The following is a 26591-nucleotide window of genomic DNA, read 5'->3' on the forward strand; positions in this document are numbered from 1 at the left end:
TTGTTAGCTACCATGTGGGTGCTGGGAATTGAACCCGAGTCCTCTGGAAGAACAAGTCAATGCTCTTAACCACTGAGCCATCTCTCCAGCCCCACAAAGATACTTTCTCAATCATGTTCATTTATGTTCTACTCATAATAGCCAGAAACTGGAAACAACCTAGACATCCCTCAACATCTGTGATGAACAGATGAAGAAAATGTGGTACATTTACACAATAGAATTATTTGGGCATTAAGAAATTGAAATCATGAAATTCACAGGTAAATGAATGGAACTAGAAAAACTATCATGAGGTAACCCAGACGCAGAAAGGCAATGTTTTTACTAGACAATCTGCATACTAGTTAAGTTGTTGATAAGCCAGCTACAACCCAAATAACCACAGAGGTTAGGCATAGAATATGGTACTAGATGAAACAGATAGGTTTCCCTAGGAAAGAGAAAGAGACTAGATAGTTGAGGATGAACAAGAGTGGGATCGGGACTGGAACTGGAATATCAAGCAGGGAGGCAAGGGAAGAGGGGGACAAGGGAGGGAATACAGGAAAAGATAGCTGAAATTAAGGGCTATTTGAGAGACAGTATGTAACCCTAATATGGTAGAAGCTTCCTAAAATATGTTCATATGTGAAGGGGATCTAAATGAAATTACCAAATTATGGAGAAGACAGAGTACCATCTGGGACATCTTTTGTCAACAAATGAAGTTTCCAGTATCAGGAGAATAGCTTATATCTAGTTGAGTTGTTGGCTAGGATAACTATCTCTTATATTATAATCCCTTAGAGATTTGTTTGATTTCTAATGAGAGACATAAAGGGAGTGTACCTGGATGCAAGAGGAGGTGGGGAAAAACCAGAAGGGGTTGAAGAAGAGGAAATTGTAATTGGAATATATTATATGAAAAAAAACTTTTTTTCTCTTTTTTTTTAGATTTTTAGTTTTTAATTTTGTGTATGAATGTTCTGCCAGCATGTACTTAAGTATACAATGTGCATGCAGTAAAGACAGAGGTCCGAAGAAGGCTCAGGTCTCCTGAAACTGGAATTGCTGGGACTTAAACACAGGTCCTTTGAAAGAACAACCAGGGCTCTTAAAGGCTGAGTCATCTCTCCACTCACAAACCCCCGTCAAAACTACTGTCAATAAAAAAATACCCAAATAAAATAAAATTAAATAAAAGCATCCTAAAACATCCCAACAATATAGGGGGATCATTTTTCCTGTTTGTCTGTGATCTCAGAGTATGTAGCAGAGGATGACCTTGAAGTTCCTTCTGCCCTCCTGACAGCACTTCCCAAATGCTGAGATCTGTAGACATCTGGGAACTGAACCCAGTTAGGCAAACATGCTAGGAACTGAGCTATACAGACTCGAATCACTGAGTGTTTAGCTGCCAGGTAAATAATAACACAAAGGACACTTCATTACTTGACCCAAAAATCAGTAAGCATTATAATTAATGGTAAAAAAATGTTTCTAAAAATTAAAATGAATCTTGGTTTATATTAAAGGTTGTTTAAGGGTTTAAACAATTCAAAAAGAGAAGAAAGTACAAAACAAGACATTAAATACATACATATTATGTGTGAAATGGTGCATTTTTATTAGTCGTTAGTATGATATTATGTACAAAAATATATGGTGTGTAAATACTATGAACTAATAAGACCTTATTAACAGAATAAAAGTTTATTATGCAAATATGTTTGCTTTTCCACATAACTCAATATTTATGATATCAGCAAAACAAATTGGCAAAAATAAATCTTATGACTGACGTGTAATGAATGCACTTATAAAGCCTTATTGAATAAAAATATGACCTAAAGAAAGATGTGCTATAATCATGAAAGCAAATAATCATTATTATAAGCATAACAATTGTCTTTTTCATATACTAGTTGTCTCTACATTTATCTACAAATATAGATATGTGAATGATCGCAATGTTTTTATATTGGAGTTGGTATTCTAGAACTAAAACATCATGCCAGCCATAACACCAAGGTAAGCCACAAAGGCTAGGAACTCTTCCTACTTGAAATTTAAAACTCAATCCTAAAACAGGGCTAATCAAATAGGACATAGAAACAGAAACAGACCCAGAGGCAGCCAAATTAATTATACTAAAATTTGAGAAACTATATTGTTTTTGATGGAAAATTGCTCTATTTAATGTCATTGGCACTACTCTAATTAAATAGAAAATCCCCCAATCTAAGCCACAAACATTTTTCTTGTCATATTTTCTCCATTCTGCTTATCACTGTGTAATAAAGATGAAGTTCTGTTGCTTGTGCATTTATGCGTGTCACTACTAATACACATTTCATGAAGGCCATGTTTTACACTGGTATTTCTCAATTAGATTGTGTCAGACACATGCTCAATAAATTCTTCCATTCCTAACATTTACAACAAACTTCAGCTGATTCAGACAGCTAAGGATACATTTGTGGGCTGATCATGTTTAAGTCCCCAGTAATCACCTCTTTAGAATACAATCCCTGAAGAATTGGGAAAGATCTAATGGAGATAGAAATAGCTGCCAATATTCTGGAATTTCCTTAAGCTAACTTCAATCATAGACAAGAACAAACTTTTCTCCTGAATAAAACTCTATTGACCTTATGCTACTATTTGTGCTATCGAAGTCAAAGGGTATCAGTGTTTGTAGTTTCTAAGAGCTTCATAAATGCGTTTCTCACCCCACATTTGGTTCTAACATAGGAGACTTTGACAAGACTGACCACACCACTCCAAGGAATCTATTGATGAAACCAGAAAACAGTTCCTCTGCAAATCAGCTTATCAGTGTTTAAATCTCTCACTTCTTAAAGAAGAAAAGGTTTTTACTGATTATTTCCCACTTGCTGGTAAGCAGCTCCTTTCCAATTTCATTTCCTTCTCTCCTGTTCTCCCTATTTATGTAAAAAAAATTACAAGGAGAGACTAGTAAGAAATTATACTGCCTTTACTAGCACATTTACGTGTAAATATATAATATATAAATTATATATATATCAGAAAAAAACAGTGAAATATCTAAGAAAAAGCACCAAGGAAAGTTATGAGTATTTTACTAAAAATTATGTGTGAAGCATCTACTTCCAAAATGGCTCATAATGAGAAGCTTCGGGTATACAAACCCTAGAACGTGGGCTGTATTTGGTGAATTTTTTTTAAAGTATACAAGGTTGCCTCCTATAACTTAGCCAAGGAAATAAAATAAAGGAAGAACTGTCACCCTGGGCTTTCTGAGATAGAACCAGTCTACAAGAGGAACAGAGCAGCAGTGGTGACACAGGCTTTGATCCAGCATTTGAGCTCTCAAGCCTTTGCACTAGGGAGGTGCAGACAGAAATGTAAGGTGGGTCTTGCCCATTCGGTCTGAGGACTTTTTTTTGGTTGTTTGTTTTTGTTTTTGCTTTTCGAGACAGGGTATCTCTGTAGCTGTGGGGCCTGTCCTCGAACTAGCTCTTGTTGTGAAGGCCCAAAAACGTGAGCCTATTTCCACCTTGACCTAAGGTCAGAGAGTTGAAACTTAGATTTTTACCTTCCTCCTACCTCTTGGGGTCAGGGAATTTTAACCAATTGGAAATTAAATGTGGGTGATTTCAATATTCACTGGAACTCCCTCCCGGTACTACTCTATGTTTTCTGTTTTACTATTTTTGTGTCTTTGTACTCATTACATATATTTCTAATCCCCAAGTCCCTACCCTGGCAAGTGATGTTTTTATTGAGGCCGGTCCCTGACACTCTTGTCGACCAGGCTGGCCTCAAACTCACAGAAATCTGCCTGCCTCTGCCTCCCGAGTACAGGGATTAAAGGCGTGCACCACCACCACCCTTCCAGTCAGAGACAGGATCGTCCCCATTCAGTCTGAGATTTTGTTGCTGGTAGCTAGCTGCTCTGCTTCTCTGATCTTTTAGCTTTCACCTTAATATCTGACTCTGGGTTTTTATTGATTAAGACTAAATAGATTCACACTTCACCCTACCTCAATATATAAGTAGAGAACAACAGAGGAAAGTACCAACATCAACCCTAGGCCTTCTCACACAAGCATACATGCTCAAGTGAATTCACACTTAGCTGTGTACCCACAAACATGCAAATACCCATATATGTGTGTTAGACATACATATGTATGCAAAAATATTCAATCAAAAATTGGTTACATTTCTATAAACTAATAATTAGTAATCAGAAAAATAAGTTTAAAAAACAAATTTATTTACAATAAAATCATAAAAATGCTTAGAAAGAAATCTAATCTTTGTCAGCCTGGTGGTAAGGTGTGTAATCCCTCCTACTTGGGAAGCAGAGGGAGGAGACTCACACGTTTAAGGTTCACCTGAGTTACACAGTCTCAAAATAAAAAGTAAAAAGAGAGCTAAATAATTATCTTAGTAGGGAAATGCTTATCTCACAAAGTGAGAGGCCCTGGTTTCAAACACAAATGCTACAAAATAAGCACATATACAAACAAACAAAACCAACAAATAAATAGTTTGTTTAGTTTATATCATCTTTCAGAAGATGAAAGACTTCTATACTGAACTCTACAATATAGTTGAAGAAAATTAAAGACACTAAGAAACTGAAAGACATCCATATACTAGGGAGGACAATTTAATACAATGTCAACACTACCCAAAGCAATTACAAAACCCCATCAAAATACCCAGAATTTTAAAACATTTTCTTAAATATTCTATGGAATATTATAGTGCCCTAAATAACCAAGTCAATTCTGAAAATGAATAAAATTGCTTGAGGACTGCTATTTCCTCACTTCAAACTGTATTAAAAAGTCACAGCATGCAAAAATGACAATAGACTGGCATACAGGTCCTCCCCATCAAAACAGAGGAGGGTAGAACACCCCTTAGTATAAAATTACTTCTGGCAAGGAATCAACACTCCTTGTTGAGGAAAGGGCAATCTTTTCAAGCAGCAGATTTGGGAAGGCTGTATGTGCACAGAAAGATGAAGAGGACCCTCATCTTCACCATGTACAAAGAGGGAAGAGTAGGGCACACGTGTTTTAATGGAAATGGGAAAATCAGGGAACTCTATTAGGAAAGAGAGGGAGATAAATATAGAAAAATGGAGAGGGGTATAAAATACCAGTAAGGATATCTTTAAAAAATCAAAAGGAATCACACTATTAACTATCCTCCTAAAAATACCTATAATGCATGCAATGTAATGTATAAATGTACATATGTAGTTTAAATGAAATTTTCCATACTGGTCCAAAACCATCTAACAAAAAACTCCAGCACTAGGCACAAGAAATCTCTTTTGAGTTGTTAGTCAGGATTGTTCAAGAGATTTCCACATCAGTATGGTCTATGGCTATTGCCTTTGGCTTCCCTCCAGAGGTGGAAGGTAAAGCCCTAATCAGTACTGCATTTCACAAGCAGGGCCAATGCCCCTGAGCTGGAACTGACCTGAAAGTATCCTCCCTGAGAATTAAATTTCAATGTAACAAAGGGTGCCATGGAAGCTTCCCAAGTGGGGAAGCAATTAGCAGTCCTACCAGCTATGATGCCTATGAACCCTATCAATGACCAGCATGGCAGGATAAGTCTAAGGGTGCAGTAGTGACATGAATACCTTGTCAGGACCAATAGTTAACAAATTAAAGTTCAGACCTGCTCAACAAGATGGAAATCATGTCTGCTATTGGAAACCTAAACAACTACAATGGCTAATGAAGTCATGAAGTTTAGAGAGGAACATACCACCACCATATATTAAACCAGCACAATTCTTAACTAATATCTAAATATTTGTAGTCCTTACCCCTTGTTCTGTCTTAAATGAAAATGGCCCCATAAAATCAAATATTTGAATGCTTGTTTCCCAGTTAGTGGAACAGCTTGGGATGGGTTGGGAGGGGTTAGGAGGTGTGCCACTGGGAGTGGGCTGTAAGGTTTTAAACGTTAGTTCTTTCTCTCCATCCCCTCCCCCTGCCTCATGCTTGTGGGTAAGTTCTCGGCTTCTGCTCTATGTCGCCATGCCTGACTGCCTGCCTACTATCACACTCCCCACCATGACGGTTATGGACTTTAACATTCTGGAACCGCGAGTCCCAACTAAATGATTTTGTAAGTTGCCTCTACCGTGTTGTGTTGTCACACCAATAGAAAAGTAACTGAGATACTCCCCATCAAGGAAACTTCTCTTTGCAATAGAGACTATTACATAAAACCTCACCAAACAAAATGCATTTGTGGAGCCCAACCCCAACAGCTCACCCTCCTGAGCACAGGAATCACTGGGTTGTACCATCACATTCAGCCAACAGCTGAACACAAGCTAAAGGACAGAGATTTCAGTGACAGAATGTAGCAAGGAATATGACCTTTGTAGACTGACTGGAAAAATAACCAAAGAAATGAACCATTTCTACAATTAACAAAAAGCAAACCCTCAAGCTGGGGCAGAATCTTAGTCGGGTGCTACCAGTTACAACTGCAAATATTGACTTACAACACCACCTGAGACACACTGTCTTAGCTAGGGTTTCTTTTGCTGTGAAGAGGCACATGTAGGCCTGGTGCTGCTAGAGCTGAGAGTGCACCATCTTGCAGGCAACAGGAAGTCAACTGACTGTCATGCTGAGTGAACCTTGAGAAAAGAGACCTCAAGCCCACCCCTCACAGTGACACACTTCCTCCAACAAGGCCACACCAGGAGGGGGGACATTTTCTTTCAAACCACCACACACCCCAAGAAGTAGGGAAGCATGATTCTCCTGAAAGGAGCAAGATACTGATACATCACACCTGAGGAATTCCATATGGCTACACTTACCAGGCAATAATTCTAAAATAAGTATCATGAAGATGACCAAGAGCAAAAGAAAAATATGGACAAAAAAACAAATGGAAACCTGCATGTATAAACCAAAAGAATATGAATAAAGAGAAGGTACTAAATAGAATCAACCAGAAATCAAAGATAATACACACACACACACACACACACACACACACACACACACATTAACTGAATCAGGAGGGTTAAGAGCAAACAGAGCAGGCAAAAGAAAACTCATAAAACTATCATAATAAGAAAAAATAAAAATCACTGAGGCTAGAGGGGGACACCATCAAGAATGTCAATACACACAGTATGAAGTCTCAGTAGGAAACTTACTGGTAAATTTACTACTATTATATTGCTAACTGAATTTATTGTCCAACTTCCCTCTAGTTACTTTGTTCATACCTATAGATGAATACTGCTCTCAACCTTGGCCAAATACATTTTTTTTTCAGCTGTAGAAAGCAATGCAGAGACTCAGAACTGTTGACTTTTTATTTCTACCTCATACCCAAGGGAAAAGAAACATCATGAAAGGGATCCAAAATAATGTCAGAGCTGAAGAATGAAAAGAACTCCTGTGAAACATGGTCTTCTGGACATGTACTATAGAATTTACTGTACCTACAAGACCTGAACAACATCAAGTCAATAACATCAGTGAACATTCCAGAAGGTAGCACTAAAAATAAAAATTAAAAGTTAAAAAGGACTTGTAAGTGGATGAGAGACATGGGAGATATTTTGGGTGACATCTAGGAAGAGGCGAGGGGAGAGTTGGGTGGACCAGTGAGAGTCTATATGTAGATGAAACTATAAGCAAAACAGTAAAGAGAAAGGGGCAAAAAACAATGTTGCACAAAAGCTTCTGAAATTTGATGAAAAACATGAATCAAAAAATCTTGAAGAGTCCCATGTAAAAACAAGACAAATAGACCCATGTGAAAATATAGCCACTTATTAAAATAGCATAGGAACAGATCTACATAACAGAGTTCTTATAAGATATTGGCAACTGATGATTTTAATTCAAATTAAACTGGATAAGCTTAAAATGGCAAATCTAAGCCTCATGACAACCAAAAAGAAAATACCAACAGAAATATATACATATACAAAATGAAGCAAAATATACACTATAGAAAACAACTAAACACACAGGAAGTAATGTAGGATCCCCTCGGCATGATATAAATATGTTTTATTACCATTGGTTAATAAAGAAGCTGCTATGTCCTATGGCAGAGAAAAATATAGCCAGGCGGGAAGAGATATATAGAGAGAGCGTAGGTGGAGTCAGAGAGAGGCCATTTAGCTGCTGAACTCTCATGGTAATACATAGATTAATAAAAATGGGTTAATTTAAGATATAAGAGCTAGCTAAAAACATGCATAAACCATTGGCCAAACAGTGTTAAAAATAACAGTTTCTGTGTGATTATTCGGGTCTGGGCAGCCAGGAAATGAATGAGCAGTCTCTACTCACAAGGAAGAAAACAATGGCAACGAGAGACTATCAGACATTTATAAGTTATACGAAAAATGCAAAAGTTAGTTTTCCTTGTCACTCTATTCTTAATGTAAATTAATTAAACTTTATACTCAAAAGAAATATGTTGTCAGGATGAATAAGTAAAATATTATATAAAAATATTATATACAAAAGATTCTCTTTGGACTCAAAGATTTGAATAGAAAATAAAAGGAAGGAAAATATATTCTGTACAAACAGATCCAATCAGAACTGAGATGGAAATAATTTTGTGAGAGGTACAGACTATAAGTAAATTGAAGAGGCACTGAAGAAAAAGGATCAAAAAAACTAAAAATGTATACATCATGCACTGTAGCTGTTGTTGCTTGTACTCTTTGGGGGCCTACCACCCAGCTCCCAAATAAATACATGGAGGTTTATTCTTGCTTATGAATGCCTGGCCTTAGCTTGGCTCATTTCTAGACAGCTTTTCTAACTTAAGTTATTCCATTTCTTTTCTTCTGCATTTTGCCTTTGGACTTTTTACCTTTCTTAGTTCTCTATGTCTTTCTTCCCCTTTCACTCCACAGCTAGTTATGTGGCTGGGTGGCCAGCTCCTGGTATTCTCCTCCTCTCCTTCTTTTCTTACTCCTAGCTCTTTTCTTGTTCTTCTCTCTTCTCATGAACCTAGATTTCTCCTATTTATGTTCTCTGCCTAGCAGCCCTGTCTATTTCTCTCTCCTGCCTAGTTATTGGCCTTTAAGCTCCTTATTAGACCAATCAGGTGTTTTAAAGAGGAAAAGTAACATAGCTTTACAGACTTAAATAAATGCAACATAAAGGAATGAAACACATATTTGCATCATTAAATAAATATTCCACAGCATAAAAGAATGCAATGTATCTTAAACTAATAGTCCACAACTATATATATATTTTAAATTTTCTTCTCCCCTTTGATGAAATCTGACTTGTTTTGTAGAAATGGAAACAATGATTCTAAAATTCACATGCAAGTAGAAGAGACTAGGCATAGCTTTTGAAACACACACACACACACACACACACACAAGGTACAAAATGTGTTACAAATTTACAGTACTCGAGACAGTGCGGCAAAGGCATGAGAGTAGATGTATTAGCAAAGGAACAGGACTGAGTTCCAGAAATAAACTCATATGACAGTAAATGGCATTCAGTAAGGATGCCAAGGTAATTTAGTGAGGAAAAGAAAACTTATTTTCAACAAGAGGTAGAACTGGAAGATGTAAGTGAATAAAGTTGAACCTGTATTCCACACCACATTAAGACGTTATCAGTGAGACAAAACATGGCTTATTTTCTCTCTTATTGCAAATCTAGGTGTGTGTGTGTGTGCGCACACGAAAGCAGAGAAAATATTATTGGGAGGAAACAACGGGGCAGCAAGATGGAGTGGATAAGATACAGAAGTGAATGGGGCAAATAAGAAAGTTAACTAAGAATGGATAAAAACTATACTCATAAAACATAGTAAGCTATAAAAATCTCAAAAGATAGAATCCAGTCTTCATGATCTTTGATTATACATTGGTTTCTTATATAACTCAAAAATAGAGCAACAATAAAAACAAAAGGTGATAAGTGTCATAAAAAATGAAAAGTGTCTCTGTGTTTAAAGAAACACCATTACCTCACAGCAGTATAAGTGGATAGATTCAGATATTGGAGACACTAACGCTAGCCTTATTTGTTTCTGTCCTTTTCCATAAAATACATAACAAAAGAAAAATTTGAGATTTAATGGGAATATAAACAAAATCCTCAAGACAGACAATACCACACAATGTCGTATTTTAAAATTATGCTCATGCTCACTACTTAGTTTATATAAATTCAGTAATAAAAGATAAGACTTTTAAAGCAGTACTGCTTATATTGTATATATAATATATTAGCTTATATATAATACAATAGCTGATAGTTTGTATTAACAAAGTCACAAACTATCAGACTGGCACAGTATAGCAAGACAACTCTTGTTGCTGTTACTCTATTTACCAAATATATATCAAGGAAGTAAAAATCTGTTCAAAAACTCAAAGAAATAGTTCCAAATTCTGTGTCTGATGAGGGACTTATAAACAGTATATTTGCATAGACAGTTCTCCAAAGATATGCAAATGATCAGTAACACATGAAAAAATGCTCAACATCATTAGTCACAAGGAAAATGCAAATTAAAGTCAGAATGAGAACTGGGGATATAACTCAGTAGTAGGGCATTTAGTTATCAGACACAGGGCTCTAGAATCAATTCTGATTACTACAAAAAACAAGGCCCCAAAGAGCACACATACAATGAGATACTATTTCACAATTGTCACTAGAGTAACTACAGCAAAAAAATACTGACAATATGGTTAACAAAGATATTTAGAAATAAAAAGACTTCATATACAGCTATTTAGAACAGAACCTAGCAATTTACTTAGAAGCTTAAAAACAGTTACTATCTAACCTAAAAAAATCTCAGTATAACTTTAACAGAGACAAAAGAAAATAGATGTATATATAGAAGATAAAATGAGTAACTTCTCCTTATCTATGAGTGTTTATGGCTTACGTTCACGGACAAATTAACAAGGTGGAGCAAGAGCATTTAGAGGCTACTATAATACTATAATCTACATTCTTGAGAGGTAGAATAATGATTCTCTCAAATTAATTATTAAATTAAACATTGAACCATTTGCTCCTTAATGTAATTTACTAACAAAATTGTTCTTAATATTATATCTAGTGAAGAACTATACAAAGGCCTTACCAAAAGAATGAAGTAGGCTTTACTACCCAATATTGACTCAAGTTACAAAGCTACAATGCCTCACGTCACAAAAATAAGTCTATGAACAGACCGATAACACGCAAGGAAATTTGAAAGGAGAGACTGAATCTCAAATCAATAAACTATTGAATCTGATGAGGTATAAACAAATACTTTAGAGCAGGACATTTTTATCATATAAAATTCTTAAATTAAGAACATTAAGGAAGAAAATAAGATACAGATTGTTATCAATTCACAGACTTTGAAAGGTCAATTAATCCTATTCAAGGTACAAATATGTTCCTCAACCAAAAGCAAGAGCAAACCATAGAATTGATTATTTGAATGCCACAAAAAATGCAAACAACAACTGAACAACCGTGTGACTGTAAATGAGCGCAAGGCAGCATCGCTTACACTCATAGAAATAACACATTTCTGAAAGTTTGACTTCAGAGAAAATAATAAAAATTTAAAAAATATATCAAGATCCAGTTACCCCAATGGCTAATTGGTTCACCGAATTGTTGAATAGTATACAGTATACAAAATTGACAGACTCACTCTCCAATTTATCCCTCTCCCCTAATAAATATACATGCACAAATCTGCACACTTAAACATGCAAACATAGGCACAAATAATCTACTAAAATATACTTGATGGATATATGCGTATGTACACTGAGATAAGATTTCCTTGTGTACACACACAAAAAGACTTCCATATTCAAGAGTCTTATTTGTTTCTGCCCTTTTCAATAAAATACACGATGAAAGAAAAATTTGAAATGTAATGGGAAAATAAATTAACAAAAACCTCAAGACAAAGAGAATGCCAGAGAATGCTTTATTTTTAAATGATACTCAAAATGGATGGAGGCTGTGATAGAAAATAATACAAAGACTTTTATCTTCTAATAAAATTTTACTTTTCCCTTTCAGCCAAAGGAAACACTTTCACAGACCCATATGTATTTTTAACTGTTTTGTGGGGATTCTTTACATAATAATTTCAAAGGAAGTAGAAAAGAGTAAAATGTATTGTAATGAATTCTAGATCATTTTGAAAGAGTAAGCCTTCATTTTAAAAAGTCAAACCAATGGTTCTAAGTATATTTTTCAAAACATTCTTTATTTCAAAAGCAATAGCCTTTATTTTTTAATGATTACATTTTAGGATAACTATTTGAAGTCAGCTTCCTGCTTTGCGACATCAATATTTAAAAAGCTATGGGTCTTAAGTGAAAGAATATAAATTAATGCTAGTTCCCACTGGTGGATCTGAATGTATAACTTGTTATTTAAAGAAAAAACATGTACTCGACTTCCTGTAAGAAGTTAGAGCCAGAGCAGCAGCACAGACTCGGCCCTCATCCTATACCTTTACTTTCGCATCCGCACTGTGTTTTTCTTTTCTCCAATGTGCTTCCTGGTTCCTCAGTTTCTCCAGGTCATTTAGCAGGTCAGTGCAGTGTGTACGTAATTTCTCATTTTCCTCCTCCAGGTTTTTTACAAACAGCCTGCTTTGCTCTTCTTTATTCTGTACAAACTCCTTAGTGTCCTGTAGTGCAGGACCATAAGGGCCGATAAACACGGAAAAAAAGGTGAGAACTAATCAGCAAACATAAACTGTGCAGCTTCCTCCTCAGAGCAGCTTCTTCTGTATTTGATGGCCAAGGTCACCTGTGTACTTTATTGGCCTCTTTTCATGCAGGTGGATGGGTCATATTTTTCCACTGGATGACAGCTTTGATGAGTACACATTTGCAAAGAGCCCATTAATTGATCAAGCTGCCTTTGATGCTGTCCCCAGCTATTTTTGAGACCCACACAGACATATCCTCCCAGACCTGGGTTTTATCAATTAATAATGCCAGTCCCATCAGAATCTAATTACAAGAAGCCACATATTCACACTCCTACTTTCTTAGCTCCATTTCCATCATTAACTATTTATCTGTAAGTTATAAAGCTCTGAGTCTTAGCTTTAAAGCATCTTTATCAGAGTTTTTGCATTTGAGAAAACTGTGTGGTACAGCAGGGCCTAAGGCAATTTTCCTGCAAGCCTGTCACTTTCTGTGCCACAAGGGTTAGCAAAACTTCAAGGGGGACATCAAAGCAAAGACACTGTAAAGGCACACGCAAGTCAACACACCTTAAGCTCTTGGCTTTTGTCTTTACATTTCTTCTGTAAATCACTGAATTCTTTCCTCAAGAAGGCATTTTCTTCGTCAACCATAGTCTTCCATTTTACAAGGTCATTTATTTCCTGTCTTAGTTCTGATTCAGTCTGTGAGAAAAATTGAAATCAACTGTAAGCTGCAAGTCTAAGAAAAAACCAGCTCATTTCATAAGCTTTATATGTTAGTTGTTTAGCTGTTGATGTCAGCATTCATACCACAGTTCTCACTTCCAGCACCACACCCATGTACTTTCACCTCAGAAGTGCAAGGATGAAAAACATTAAAAACATAATACTAAATACTAAACCTTACATTGAAAGCAAACATTTGTGTGATCTAAAAAAAAAGTTACCAAATTTGATTAAAATTCTAATAAGGAAAATGTTTACATAGTTAAAATAAGATATAATTATTCTCTTATTAAGTAACATTTAGGAAACAGTTCTAGAAAAGCAACTGTGCTTTTTTTTGAATGAATTAATCATTTCTGAAATAAAAATAAAAACAGCAAAGTTGACTGCCAAAATATTTTGTTCCACAGGCAGAATACTAAGATTATAGTAATTATAACTAAATATTATTTACAAAAGCTAGATGTTTACTTTATACCTAACTAATGAATAGAAGATTGTACTTCAATTCTTAGCTGCCTCTTCTGTTTACAATTTTTTCTCTCAGAAAATGCCTCTCTGTGACACTGTGACCCAGCATCAGACCTGACCCTGTCCCAGTATCTAGTTCAACTGTAATATTCAAGAATACACTTCTGCTGGGATGTCTGCCGTCACTTCCAGCTGAAACCCATATCCTGCTACTAACTTTGTCCTAGATCCCTGAGTCTTTCACTAATATCTCCATCCTTACATCTAGCACTTAACGAGCACTTGCTCTCTAGCCTCACACACTTATTTGAAGCCTACAGGTATGATACAACAGTATCAGCATTGGTCTGCAACCAAGAAGCAGACACAACAGAATAAAATACTGGGGTTGTTGTTGTTGTTCGATTATTTATTTATATTTCTGTGGTTGGTTGGTTGTCTTAGGCAGAGTCTCACTCTAGAGCAAGATTCAAGGGGAAAATGAATGGCAGTTAAATGTGAGGAATTAGTTAAAGACGGCACCAGTGCTCAACTGGCAAGAAAAGAAATAAAGAAAAACAAAAGCTGCATTGTTAAATGTTAGTTTTATTTTACTTATACTAAAATTATTTTAGATACTGAATACATCTAAATAAAATGCATGAAATTGGGTTAAAATAAAAAAAAAGCAGATGCACTCTACATGTCAACCCATAAATATCACAAGGTTGCCATTATCCGTGACGTCCCTGTAGGTCCCTATCTTCTAACCAACTCGCACCCCAGCCCCTGTCCAGTCACTCCAGAGGTAGCAGCTATACTGGAAGGATGTATCTGTTTTCTTATCTTTTCTTTTCAACAGTTTAAAGAAATATACATTCTTATTTAATATATTATATAATTTGCCTCACCTTTAACATTATATTAAATTATCCTATACATGTTCTGTGTCTTGCTATTTTTGTTCAATATTTTCTTCTAGATTCATCCATATGGGTGGATATAGTTGCAAGTCAATTACACTGGTGGAAAACATGGCTCCATTATGAACACACTATGATATATCCATTTCTTCTCACTATATAGTTCAGCTGTTTCCTCCTTAATGGAAGATTATGTACACAGACAATGCAGTTGTAACACCCTTAATCATGTCTCCAGGTATACATGAGTGAATATAACTTTTTAAGTAGAGATTTTCAAACTAGAGTTGTTGCTGACTATCATTTGAGCCCAGAAATGACCATCTTGGAGTGTTCATCTGAGTCCACTTGCAAAATGATTATCCCAGATGGGCTTGGAATGATGGGGAAGGTCACAAGGATCTCCTTTTACTGGCTATATACAACTCTGCCTTAATAGCACATGACCTCAGGAAAGAGCTGGAGTATATAGGCCAGGGAAGACTAGGAGAGGGGGCTCCATCTATATGGCCATGAAAAGGCCATCCTGTCTACTCGGTAAAAGCTATCAAGGTGCAGCCTTTCAGGGGAGAAGACCTATATCCCTGTAAGGAACCCCTCACCTAGGCTCTATAAGGAAGCCCAAACAACTCACTGCCCCCAATAATCTTTGGTAGAACTGTGCTTTCATTTATCATTGGGACGTTAGGAGGACAAGTAGACATTGCTCATGCCTCCAACAGTACATTATTTAGCAAAAGAATACAATCTAAGAATGGTTCACTAGATTGATCGAGTCATCAAACCAAGTGTTGGGGGAAATGAAACAAAGGAGAAAATAATAATGATCTGTACAAATTCTTAGCATAAACAATACCCATAAGAATTATAAATTCAAAGATATAAATATTAAATATCTTCAGAAATAAAAACATCTATAGGCCTATTCTTCAAAAGAAGTGAAAAAAACTTTAAGAGTATCTCTCACATATTCTGGAATAGGTTCAAACCCTTAAAAAGGGATATCTCCCAAGGGTTCCTTATTATAGGGAACTGAACATTACCAGGCACTGACAACATGAAGGACACAAGGGGCAAGTTTATCTGTGAGTTACTTACTATTTAAAGACTGGCACTTGTATGAGTTAGTAAGATGGAAAAGAAATAGACATAGGCCTAATTTGTAAATAAAAACACAAAGTAGGGTTAGTTATTGGCTAGCCCAAACCCTCATATTCTGATAATTAGTTGGACAAATGATATTCTATTGTATAGTCATCAATGTTACACAAAGATGAATTTTTGATAGAAAGTTGATAAACTCCCAAATTTTTGTAATTCTAAAGAATTAAGTATATTTTCCTAAGGAAAAAAATCTAATTTAAATAATGAAGGTACAGGTAGATACAGCTACAATTAGTTTTAAACTTGGCTGTATGATACTTTTTCAGCAAACCTTTCTACAGTAAATTTCTCATAGTCTGACATGAGCTCATACTAAAATAGCAAACAGAACTCAGAGGAACCATAAAGCATAAAGGGCAACAAGACAAAGCATGTCTGAAACAAATAATTTATTATGGACAAGCCAAGAAATGAATAATTTAAACCCTGGTCAAGAGAAGCCTATAGAGTAAGTGTGGATTAGGGAACAGCATAGAACCTAAAACCCTACAATACTCCAGCCGTTTCCTGAGGCCATGTGCTATTAAGGCAGAGTAACTGGAGTACAGTTAATTTACACTGACTACAAACTATTTCAAAACAGAAATAAGAGCTTTAACAGCACATAGAGAAGTAATGACACCACCACAACTAAAACAAGGGAAAAAGAGAAAGGAAGGAGTAAGAAAATAAGTACAAATGAAAACTAACATTCATTTCTATGCTTCCTCGACGGGAGAGAGAGACAGAGAGACAGAGAGAGACAGAGAGAGACACAGACACACACACACACACACAGAGAGAGAGAGAGAGAGAGAGAGAGAGAGAGAGAGAGAGAGAGAGAGAGGAGAGAGAACACTAAAGAGCAACATTTCATTAACTGCAGTATACTAGGTTATCAGAAGTCACGTCATTTCCTATAATAAAGAAAAGGGTTTCACAATGTAACTTATTTTATAGCCAGTGTGACACAGCTCCAGTTCTGAGACAGAACAACAAAAATTTAACCCTCCCCACAGCTAGCAGGTTCTTTTGTTTGTTTGGGGAGCTTTCTTCCTTTTTTCCTTATTTGTTGATTAGCTGGGTTTTGTGAAAATTCTTGTTTAAATGTACTTTTATCAGGCATGTAGTTTTGTTGCTGATTTTCTGCAGCCTGAGTGGACACTAATGTAGCGCACACAAGCCCCTCCAGCCCAGGTTGGAGGCAGGCAGTGCACTCACTGGTCTGCTGATCTGGGAGGTTAGATATGGTAGTAGGTGGAATGACACACACCTATCACTTCTGTAAGCTGCAGCAACAGCGCTTTCCCTCAGGCTATGTCTGCCCTTTGACCACCATGACTTCCTCAGGGGCCACAGCCACTGTATGCGCCATTACCACTTCAGTTGTCTTCACACTGCTGCTGCCGCCACAGCAGTCCACTCAGTGGTAGAGGCGATGCTCTAGAGCTGCCATATCTGCTACCACCAGCTTCCTTCCTGACTTACTAGTTTCCCTACAGCCTCCCACTCATCCTTCAAGTGCTGATGGACCTAACAGGCACGAGCAGACTCCTTGTAAACCAGCAATCGGGGGGAAGCAGGAATTCCTGTTTAGTCAACAGTGGACGTTGGCCTTTACCAGCCTGGTCCTTTTGCCTACATAAGCTTAAATCCTCATGTCCTCACTGAGTCAGTCTGGGAAGACTCTGCCCTATATGCCAGCTCCCCCATGCTGCAGAATCAGCCCAAAGAAATCCTTAGTGTGATGGTTTTACTCTTTTCACTCTTTTAACCTAGAAATGAGCAGTACTCTTAGCTGAACTAGTGCCAGTAGGAAATGGTAATACTGATGGCTAGCAGCACAAAGGCTGCTTAAGAAATGGGTACTCCCTGGCCAGGTGGTGGTGACACACACGTTTAATCACAGCACTTGGGAGGCAGAGGCAGGAGGATCTCTATGAGCTCCAGCCCAGCCTAGTCTACAGAGCGAGTTCCAGGAGAGGCTCCAAAGCTACAGAGAAACCCTGTCTTAAAAAAAAAAAAAGAAGAAAAAACAAAACAAAGCTACATAAAGAAACCCAGGCTCAAAAAAGCAAAAAAGAAAAGAGAACTCCCAACACTAAGGAATGAGAGTTCACAACACTGAGGGCTGAGAGCTCACGACACTACAGGGAGCTGAACTTTAGTTTTCATATTTTTTTTCTCTGAATTAAGCTAATGATCATTCCATCATCACAATCTTATCAAAAGAAATTTCATGATAATCTTTACTATCAATGATACATGTGATAACATTATATTTCACTTCTGTAATAAGCATTATGTATAAAAACCAAAAATACCCACCCTAACATCTGACTAGACCCACAATAAAGTCTTGAACTCAAGGAAATGTCATTCCAATTGATACTGTATTTCACTAACTATAAATCTTGTGTGTTTATGGGGGGTACTTAGTATACTCAGCGAAACAATCAAAATTCAGCAGAGGGCCGTCTTTTATCTAGTTCAACATTGAAAGATTTTAAAGTCCCATTTCCATCCATACAAGATAAAAAACTCAACAAAATGAAAATTCACAATTCTTGGATTTATCAGAGAACTGAGGTCTCTATCAAATCAATATTTTGTCAAATTGAAGAGATGAAGAAGAAATACAGACAAAATCGAATTATTAGAGTAGAGGACCAGAACAGAAAGCTCCACAGGACCCAGTAGGAGGCAGAAGAGCCTAATCCATCCAGATGGAATTACTAAAGGGTGTGTGTAAGACTGAGAACTCAAAGCTCCAGGAGGGCCCAGATATGCTATTCCATACTCCCATAGGATGACTATAGAATAGTTCATTCTGATGTAGTAGAGAACGGAGTTTTAGACAGATCCAAAAAAAGGCATGTGCCACAAAAAAACCAATAAATATATAGAATATTCTTACCTATTTAATTAAATTTACCTTTGTCAGATTTACAGAATTCACACATGCTAGCAAATACACTGCAATGTATTTTAACAGTATATGTTAATCCTGATTATCAAGTTGATTGGATGGTAAGTAAGTACCTAGGAGGTAAGTAGAGCACATGCTACGCTATGTCTGTGAGCGCATTTCAAGGTAGCAAAATGCACCCTAAAAGTGGGTAGAGCCATCCCATGTTCGGGGGACCCAGATGAATAGGAGAGAACAGACAAAGAAAGAAGCCAGCACTGACATGGTTTAAGCTCCTGGCCACCATCACCAGGTTATCTGTGTGCTCTACAACCCTCCTTATCAAAACGGGCCAAATCTTCAGAAACTGTGAGCCAAGAAAAATCTTGTCATACAACAAGACTACAGAAGATCTACAATGTTGTAAGCAGTTTGGTCAAAAACTCAGATGAGAATGCTGAACAAAATGCAGCATGCTTATGACATGCCATGGAAACAAGGACTCAAGGGGGAATTCGAACAGAGAGAATCTGTGATGCATTCTCATAAAGGGTTTGTAGTTCGTGTCCTGAAACTTTGTGATAAGCTAAGTTTTAAAATGACAGACTAATTAATCTGGCGAATAAAACTTCAAAGACAGCCAGCACAGAGATGGAAGCATGATTATTACGAATCACACAGTCAGGCTTACAGAAAAAGTGGAGAGCACGAGGATTTGAAGTAAAACGAGCATGGTGAAAGGTGGAGTCAAGGAATCGTGGACACAAAAGACACCAGAGCTTTTGAAAACAGCCCAGGTTTGTTGCAGCTAGACAAGAGGAAAGATAGTAGCACCTCAGAAATAGTTGAACTCCACCCATTTCAGGATCAAGTACGTAGAGGTTTTAGCTCATTTGAAACACTTGGACTTAGGAAAAGAACTGTGTGGCACTTTGCCTGTACAGAGCCAGCTAAGGAAGTGCTTCCCGCATTACCAGCCATTTGCGTGTTACATGATGTAAAGAGGAACAGCTATTGCTTACCTAGCACTGTTCACATGATTTAGTTTTACAGGTATCTAGAATCAAGAATCATGTCATCTCACCAAAATTTTAAAGGAAGGGTTAGAAAGACAAGCTTTGTATAACAATTCCAGCATCACTTCAAACAGCCCTAGAGAGAACAATGCATGATACTGTAAGAGTAAAATAAAACCTTGGTGTAGTCCAAAAGAAGGAAGAAACGCCAGCAATGCAGACTACCTGTCAGGGAAAGCTGCAGAGAGCCGACCTGGCTCCAAAGAGAGTCCATGTGGATAACAGTGAAGGGCTGCCCAAGTCCTCTGGGGCCCAGATCACACTGTCATGTGTCCCATATGCCAAAAATGGACTCCAGGACTTACTGTGTATCCTGCTGGGTTGGGTCTTGCTTTAGTTCCATCCCTCCTTCCTATGCCCCCATTCTTCTAATTATGTATAGGAATGTTTATACTGTGCTAGAAGTCTATACTGATCTTTTCTTTTTTCTTTCTTTTAATTTTACAGGGGCAAATAAATAAGAGTTTGAATTGGGTCTCAGAAGAGACTTGGAGCTTAGAGCTCTGAAAAATTCTAGTACTAAGACTATAAGGAACTCTTAGAGATAGACTAGATCTATTTTGCAATATGAGCCAGAGAGGAGACACTGGAGACCAGGTAGAATGGTATGCTTTGACTGTGAAATGCACCCCCCACAGTATCATTGGATGGAATTTTGTGGTCCAGGGAGAGCACATACATTTTGTGGTACTCATTTTCTGATTATAAAAATACATGCAAACTATAAATTTTTGTTTAATTCTGTGATTTAAGTTATATGTAAAAGATAAGACTGTAAATAATGCAAATAATTGTACAAACTTTCAATAATACAAATTTTCAAAGGTAAAATAGAATAATACCAATTATTGTGGATCTTTTCTATAACCAAAACCATGTAAAAATATATGTATCAGAAACACATGACTATTAATGTAGCAAAAACAAGATACAATAAAACAATGAATGATAGATATTATTTTAAAATCCCCAAAAGCCTGTTAAGCATTTTAATGAGTTTTATACCTAATCAACCTAGAAGACTAAGAGTAGGGTAGAAACATGGTATAATAATAAAAAAATTGACTACAGTAATTTCAAAACAATTCTTTCATGAATAACTCTGATATTCTTAATGAAATACTATAACACAAATTTCAAATAATTTTAAATATCTACAACCTGAAGCAAACATAATATTTGATATTCCTATTAGAATACAACCTGCTCCAGTTCTTGTATTTTAACATCCTTGACTTGTAAAATTTCCAGAACTTTTCGGTCTTTGACTTCAGATTTCTGTTTTTCTCTAGAAACAGAAAAATAGTGTTTATTAGTCATAATTCCTAGGCATTCCAATAGTTACTGTTGCTGTTGTGTTGCTTCCCAGAAGCTCCTCCATGCCAAGCAGTATCTATCACTCTCTCAGCTCGTAACCAAACCTTTAAATGTTCACATCCTGGTAACAAACATGATTTTAATGCATAAAGAATTGAATTATGTTGTGTCATCAGCTCTTGCAGAATTAATCAGAAACCATATGGCAGATGACAGCAACTTACCCACTGCTGACAACTGACAACTTCATTTTCAAGAAACAGTTTAGTTTCTAGGTATAGCTAGATGATAATCAATGTGTGAAACACAATTAAACATAAGTTAACTTTGATCATAAAATAATTTTCAAGAATTTAATAAATAAGAAAATCTGCTCTTATTAATATGTCTTTTATATAGATGGATGATAAACACATTCAAAGGCCTTATCCAATACTGGACACTACATGCTTTAGTCCTGACCTGCTGACAAGATGTGTCCAAGAGGTAACAATGGCATGAAGGTTATACGGGGTTACCCCCTCCACAGGAGGGAATTTCTGCATGATAAACAGCCCATGACTTGGGAGGTAATAGGGCCTGGGGAACCAACAGTTGTTTGCCAAATGGTCATGAAGTCAAACTAAATTCTAAATACTCATGTTTATACTCATATATCTGTGTTGCTCTCAACATTAGCCAGAGAAGCTTCTCTTGTCAGTAGGTAGTAGCTGATGCACAGACATAACTGATCAAGCACAAATAATCATGAGTACTCAGCTACGGACAGGCCTTCCATATCAATCTCCACTACCCAAGGCTCAGTGAAGAGAATGCAGAAATAATGTAAATGTCAGGTCACTTATGGGAGAACTGTAAGATTCTGACTTCCAGACATGACAAGGTTGTTGTGTGGGTCAAATCATAGGAGCTGTGGTTACCTGAACAAGGCAGTCAACTGACACATAAGGGCCCCACACACAAAGCCTATCAGAGGGGCTACCGGGAGTTGATGGCTGGTGAGGAACAGTCATTTCCCCCTGGAAACATGCCCACTGGTAGGTTCCCATGGCCCAGTGACTACCCACACACTTAAGCTTATATGTGCAACTTTAAATAAACCCAAATGGTTATTTAAAACAAAACCAAAATTGAATTAAAATACAGAGTTTGGGGAGAAGTAGGGTGGGGAGCTAGTAAGAGAAGGAGGTAGTAGGGGTATATATGACCAATATATAGTGTATAAACACATGGAACTTTCAAAGAATAAAAATATGTAGAAGAGATCAACAATCAAAGAATCCAGAGGAATTTAGTCTACTGGACACTAGGTAAAGGAAAAGAGTGATATGTTAGGAAAGGGGTCCTCATACATGAGGCCTAGGAAGCAACCCATGTCTCAGCACTGGACTTTTACCAGAGGAAATGTATCAGATGTGTCAGATCTTATTCAGTGTTTTATGTTTATCCCCATATATTTCACAATGTATTTTAAGTTTTCTGGAAAAACAGATAAAAAAAACATTACTTTTAGGTAAAGACTCTAAAGAGAGAAAAAACAGATTTATGAACACCCAATATCTGGGCTAAGAAATACTAGAATACTAATATTTATCTATGTGCTTTAAATCTGTGAGAATATTACTAATTAAATAGAAATTATACAGCTAAAGCATAGTTCTCTGAGAAATACATGTAAATAATGACTACTTTTTAAAATAAAAACATATAGAGGGAGTGGGGGGAGCGGGAGGGTATTGGGAGGATGGGAGGAAGTGGAAATTCTTTAAATAAATAAATAAGGAAAAAATAAAAACATATTGTATTACATAAAAAGACAATAAAGGAAGAGCTGACATTAATTTGACAAATGGAAATTTTCATACATGCAATTTTTAAAAAAATTTTAAAATAGAATAAATAAAACTCTGGTTAAACCACTCACTATCAAAGAATCGATACAAAAGGAGGAGAAAGCATCATAAGTAGGCACAGTGATTGACCAAAGGGACACAGATGACAGAAGAACAGTCCTGCAGATGAGAGGCAGTCAGGAGGTGTCAGAGTTTTGGAAAAGACTTTGTGCTGGACTTTTAATAGGGTTTACATAACAAGTGTGCACTTCAGGCTCCCTCTCTTCAAAGACATTACTAATAGAAAACAAGAGACAAGGTCACCCTGGCTAAAAGACCCCATTAACCACAAACTCAGCAAACACGGAGCTATAAATTGCAATGAAGATGCTCTCTACTGCCTTCCAACATAGGCTGACGTGGATAGGACTGAGCTGGGACAAGGGGACACAAGCACTTCCTGCACTTATAATTTGAAACCAAGACAGATCTAAGGCACTTGAAAAGAGGTTAGAGAAAGCTTCTGTCTGCCTTTGCTAAAAACTAAGGTGTGTGTATAGAAAGCCTATAAAGACAAAAGTTTATAGATAGGTAACAGGCCTAAGATGAGTTTAAATCAAAACACCCTCCAGCCCAAACCTAAACGCAGCTGAATCATATGTCCACTGTTCCTGAAGCCTCAGGTTACCAATATAAAACCTATTGCAGGAGGGTAGGCTGAAGTGACGTTGACAATTTTATAGCAATCATAACATTTCTAGAGAGAAAAGGACATTAAACAAAAAGAAACACTGGTAGAGGAAGTAGACAACAAAATGTAATTTCAAGTTGTGACCATAAACAGACAAAACTCTAAAACACACGAACCCACGTACACTAACATACCAGCTCAATAATCAGATGTAAGCCTCTATATAAAATGTAACATGCATATATATGAATATACATTATATATTAGAAAAACCAATAATTAGTTAATTAGATAAAAAATAACAGGTAAATGTTATGGCATATTTCAAATTTTTGAAAATAAAACTTGTACCAACTGAAGCAAAAATAAATAAAAGAAAATCTAGACAAAAAATAGTAACTTGAACAATATTAATAAAGTACTCACACAGGATGCTACAGAGAAAATGATGGCATTAAAAATTTGACAACAGTTATATACTAAAGCAGATGAATGCTTTTACTGATGGCTGGGTTTAGCAATATTCAGGTCCCTAGTAATCTTGATGAGAGCTTTTGTAGAAGAATGGTGATTAAGAATATCTACTTGGAGGAAATAAGGTAGATATAGATTATAAACCTTCTTCCCAGGAACTCTGTTCTTGCAAAAACCAGTAGCCAGTCAAGATGTGCCCATCGACGTAACAGGGACATGATGGTTATGGAGGTAACCTGCTGCTCTCTGGATTTGAAAGAAAAAGGATGGAAAAAACATTTTCCAAGCAAATGGGATCGGAAAGCAAGGAGGCGTCTTGTTATCCTTATGCCTGACAAAATATACTTCTAACTGTTAGGTTTCAAACCTGGGACAAATGGCTGAAGTGCCTATTTAATATATGTTTTGGGGGACTATTTGATACTGAATAATCATTTGGTGTGCTTTTTCCCATGGAAGGCTACTTCTCCTGCTCCTAACATTCCTTAAGTACCTACAATTCTCTGTATAGAGTCGAGGCCTTGTGAGCCCACTTTACTTTTTGAGACAAGGTCTCTCATTATGACCGAGGGCTCAGGTGGGCAAGGCTGGCTATCTATAGGCACACATAGCTTTCCTTTGGGTTCTGGTGATAGCAGATCTCAATGCTCATGCTGCAGACAACTTCCTGACTGAATTAGATTCTCAGACCCCAAATGATTTATTTTGAACTTTCCATACATTAGTTAATTAACAATGTTAAGAGTTCTTCCAATCCAGGCGATGGTGGCACACGTCTTTAATCCAAACACTTGGGAGGCAGAGACAGGTGGATCTCTTTGAGTTCAAGGCCAGTCTGGTCTACAGAGTGAGTTCTAGGACAGGCTCCAAAGCTACAGAAAACTACATCTTGAAAAAAAGTTCTAATCCACTCTTCTGTAATGAATATATGACATTCAAAAGTGCCAAATAAACCCTGTTGACTCCACTGAGAGTAAGATAAAATTAAATATACACCACCAACCTCAACAAAAGTATTAGCAACTTTCAAATCTGATGTCAGGGTGACTTCTCTGACAGATCAATATAGAAATGTATCCACATTCTACCCATTAATTCTCATAGACTGCCAAAGCAATAGCATTCGTTGAGAATTGCCCCAGTCAGAAACGCAAGCTCCTCATGAAACTCCAGACATGTTGAACGACAAATTCCAAGCAAGGAGCACTAAATGTGTGTTTTTCCTCTCAAATTCCTATGTGGAAATTCTATTCCCAATTTTGATATTTGAAAGTGGAAACTTCAAAACTGATGCTCAGACCCAAAAAGAGGAACACGGTATGTATTCACTCATATGTGGATTCTAACCATAATTAAAGGTCTTTGAGCCTATTATTCGTGATCCTAGAGAAGCTAAATAAGAAGGTGAACCTGTTGAAAATCATGTAGCTATCTGCCTGGAGATTGGAAATAGACAAGAGTCCCAGGTAACCTCGGGTGCATGGGGTGGTGGGAGGGTTGTTGGAAGGGGAGAGGGTTAGAGAGAAGGGAGTAGTGGAGGAATGGGGAAAGCTAGGTGGACTGGGATGGGGGGAGGGAGGAAGGATGGATATGAGATCAGGGAAGAATATATCTCAACTAAGGGAGTCATTTTAGGGTTTACAGGAGACTTGATTATAAATGGGATCCCAGGTCCAAGGAGAGATCCCCAGACTGTTCTTTAGACAGAGGAGAAGGTGCCTGAACCGGCCTTGGCCTATAACCATACTGATGAAGATTTTGCTTATCACCATAGATCCTTCATCTGACGATGGATGGCGATACAGATGGAGACCCACATTGGAGCACCGGACTGAGCCCCCCATGGTCCAAATGAGGGGCAGAAAAAGGAAGAACATGAAAAAAACTCAGGACCGCGAGGGGTGGGATCACCCACTGATACAAGGGGACGGATCTAATGAGAGTTCACCAAGGCCAGTTGGACTGGGACTGAACGAGCACGTGATCCAACCAGATTTTCTGAATGTGGCCGGATTCTCTGAATGTGGCTGGCCCGGAGCCTTTCTGAAAAGCCATTGACAATGACACTGGGACTTGTTTCCTCTGCATATACTGGATTTTTGGGATCCAGTCTGTTTGGACACTCACCTTCCTGGACCTGGAGGGAGGGGGGAGGAACTTGAACTTCCCACAGGGCTGGAAGCCCTGACTGCTCTTAGGGATGGAGAGGGAGGAGGAGGGGGGGGGAGGAGTGGGAGGGTGTTGGGAGGAGGGGCAGAAATGAAAACTTTCATAATTTAATAAACTTTAAAAAAAATGAGGCAATTGTAACTTCACAGGTTCTTATTA

General features: G+C 37.2%; 1 protein-coding gene across 21 annotated transcripts in view; it reads right to left on the minus strand.

The window, feature by feature from the left end:
* The window catches only part of Cntln (centlein), a 254984-nt gene that overhangs the window by 166889 nt on the left and 61504 nt on the right, over positions 1-26591 (minus strand). For all 21 annotated transcript variants that reach the window (XM_087904885.1, XM_085686221.2, XM_085686220.2 and 18 more), the window contains exons 3-5: positions 21153-21237; positions 13291-13425; positions 12517-12696 (exon numbers count right to left, since the gene is read on the minus strand). In XM_087904885.1, the coding sequence (XP_087761011.1) occupies positions 12517-12696; positions 13291-13425; positions 21153-21237 (400 nt within the window). The remainder of the gene's footprint in view (positions 1-12516; positions 12697-13290; positions 13426-21152; positions 21238-26591) is intronic.

Source organism: Myodes glareolus, chromosome 3 (genome assembly GCF_982192425.1).
Source record: "Myodes glareolus chromosome 3, mMyoGla1.1, whole genome shotgun sequence".
Classification (NCBI taxonomy): domain Eukaryota; kingdom Metazoa; phylum Chordata; class Mammalia; order Rodentia; family Cricetidae; genus Myodes; species Myodes glareolus.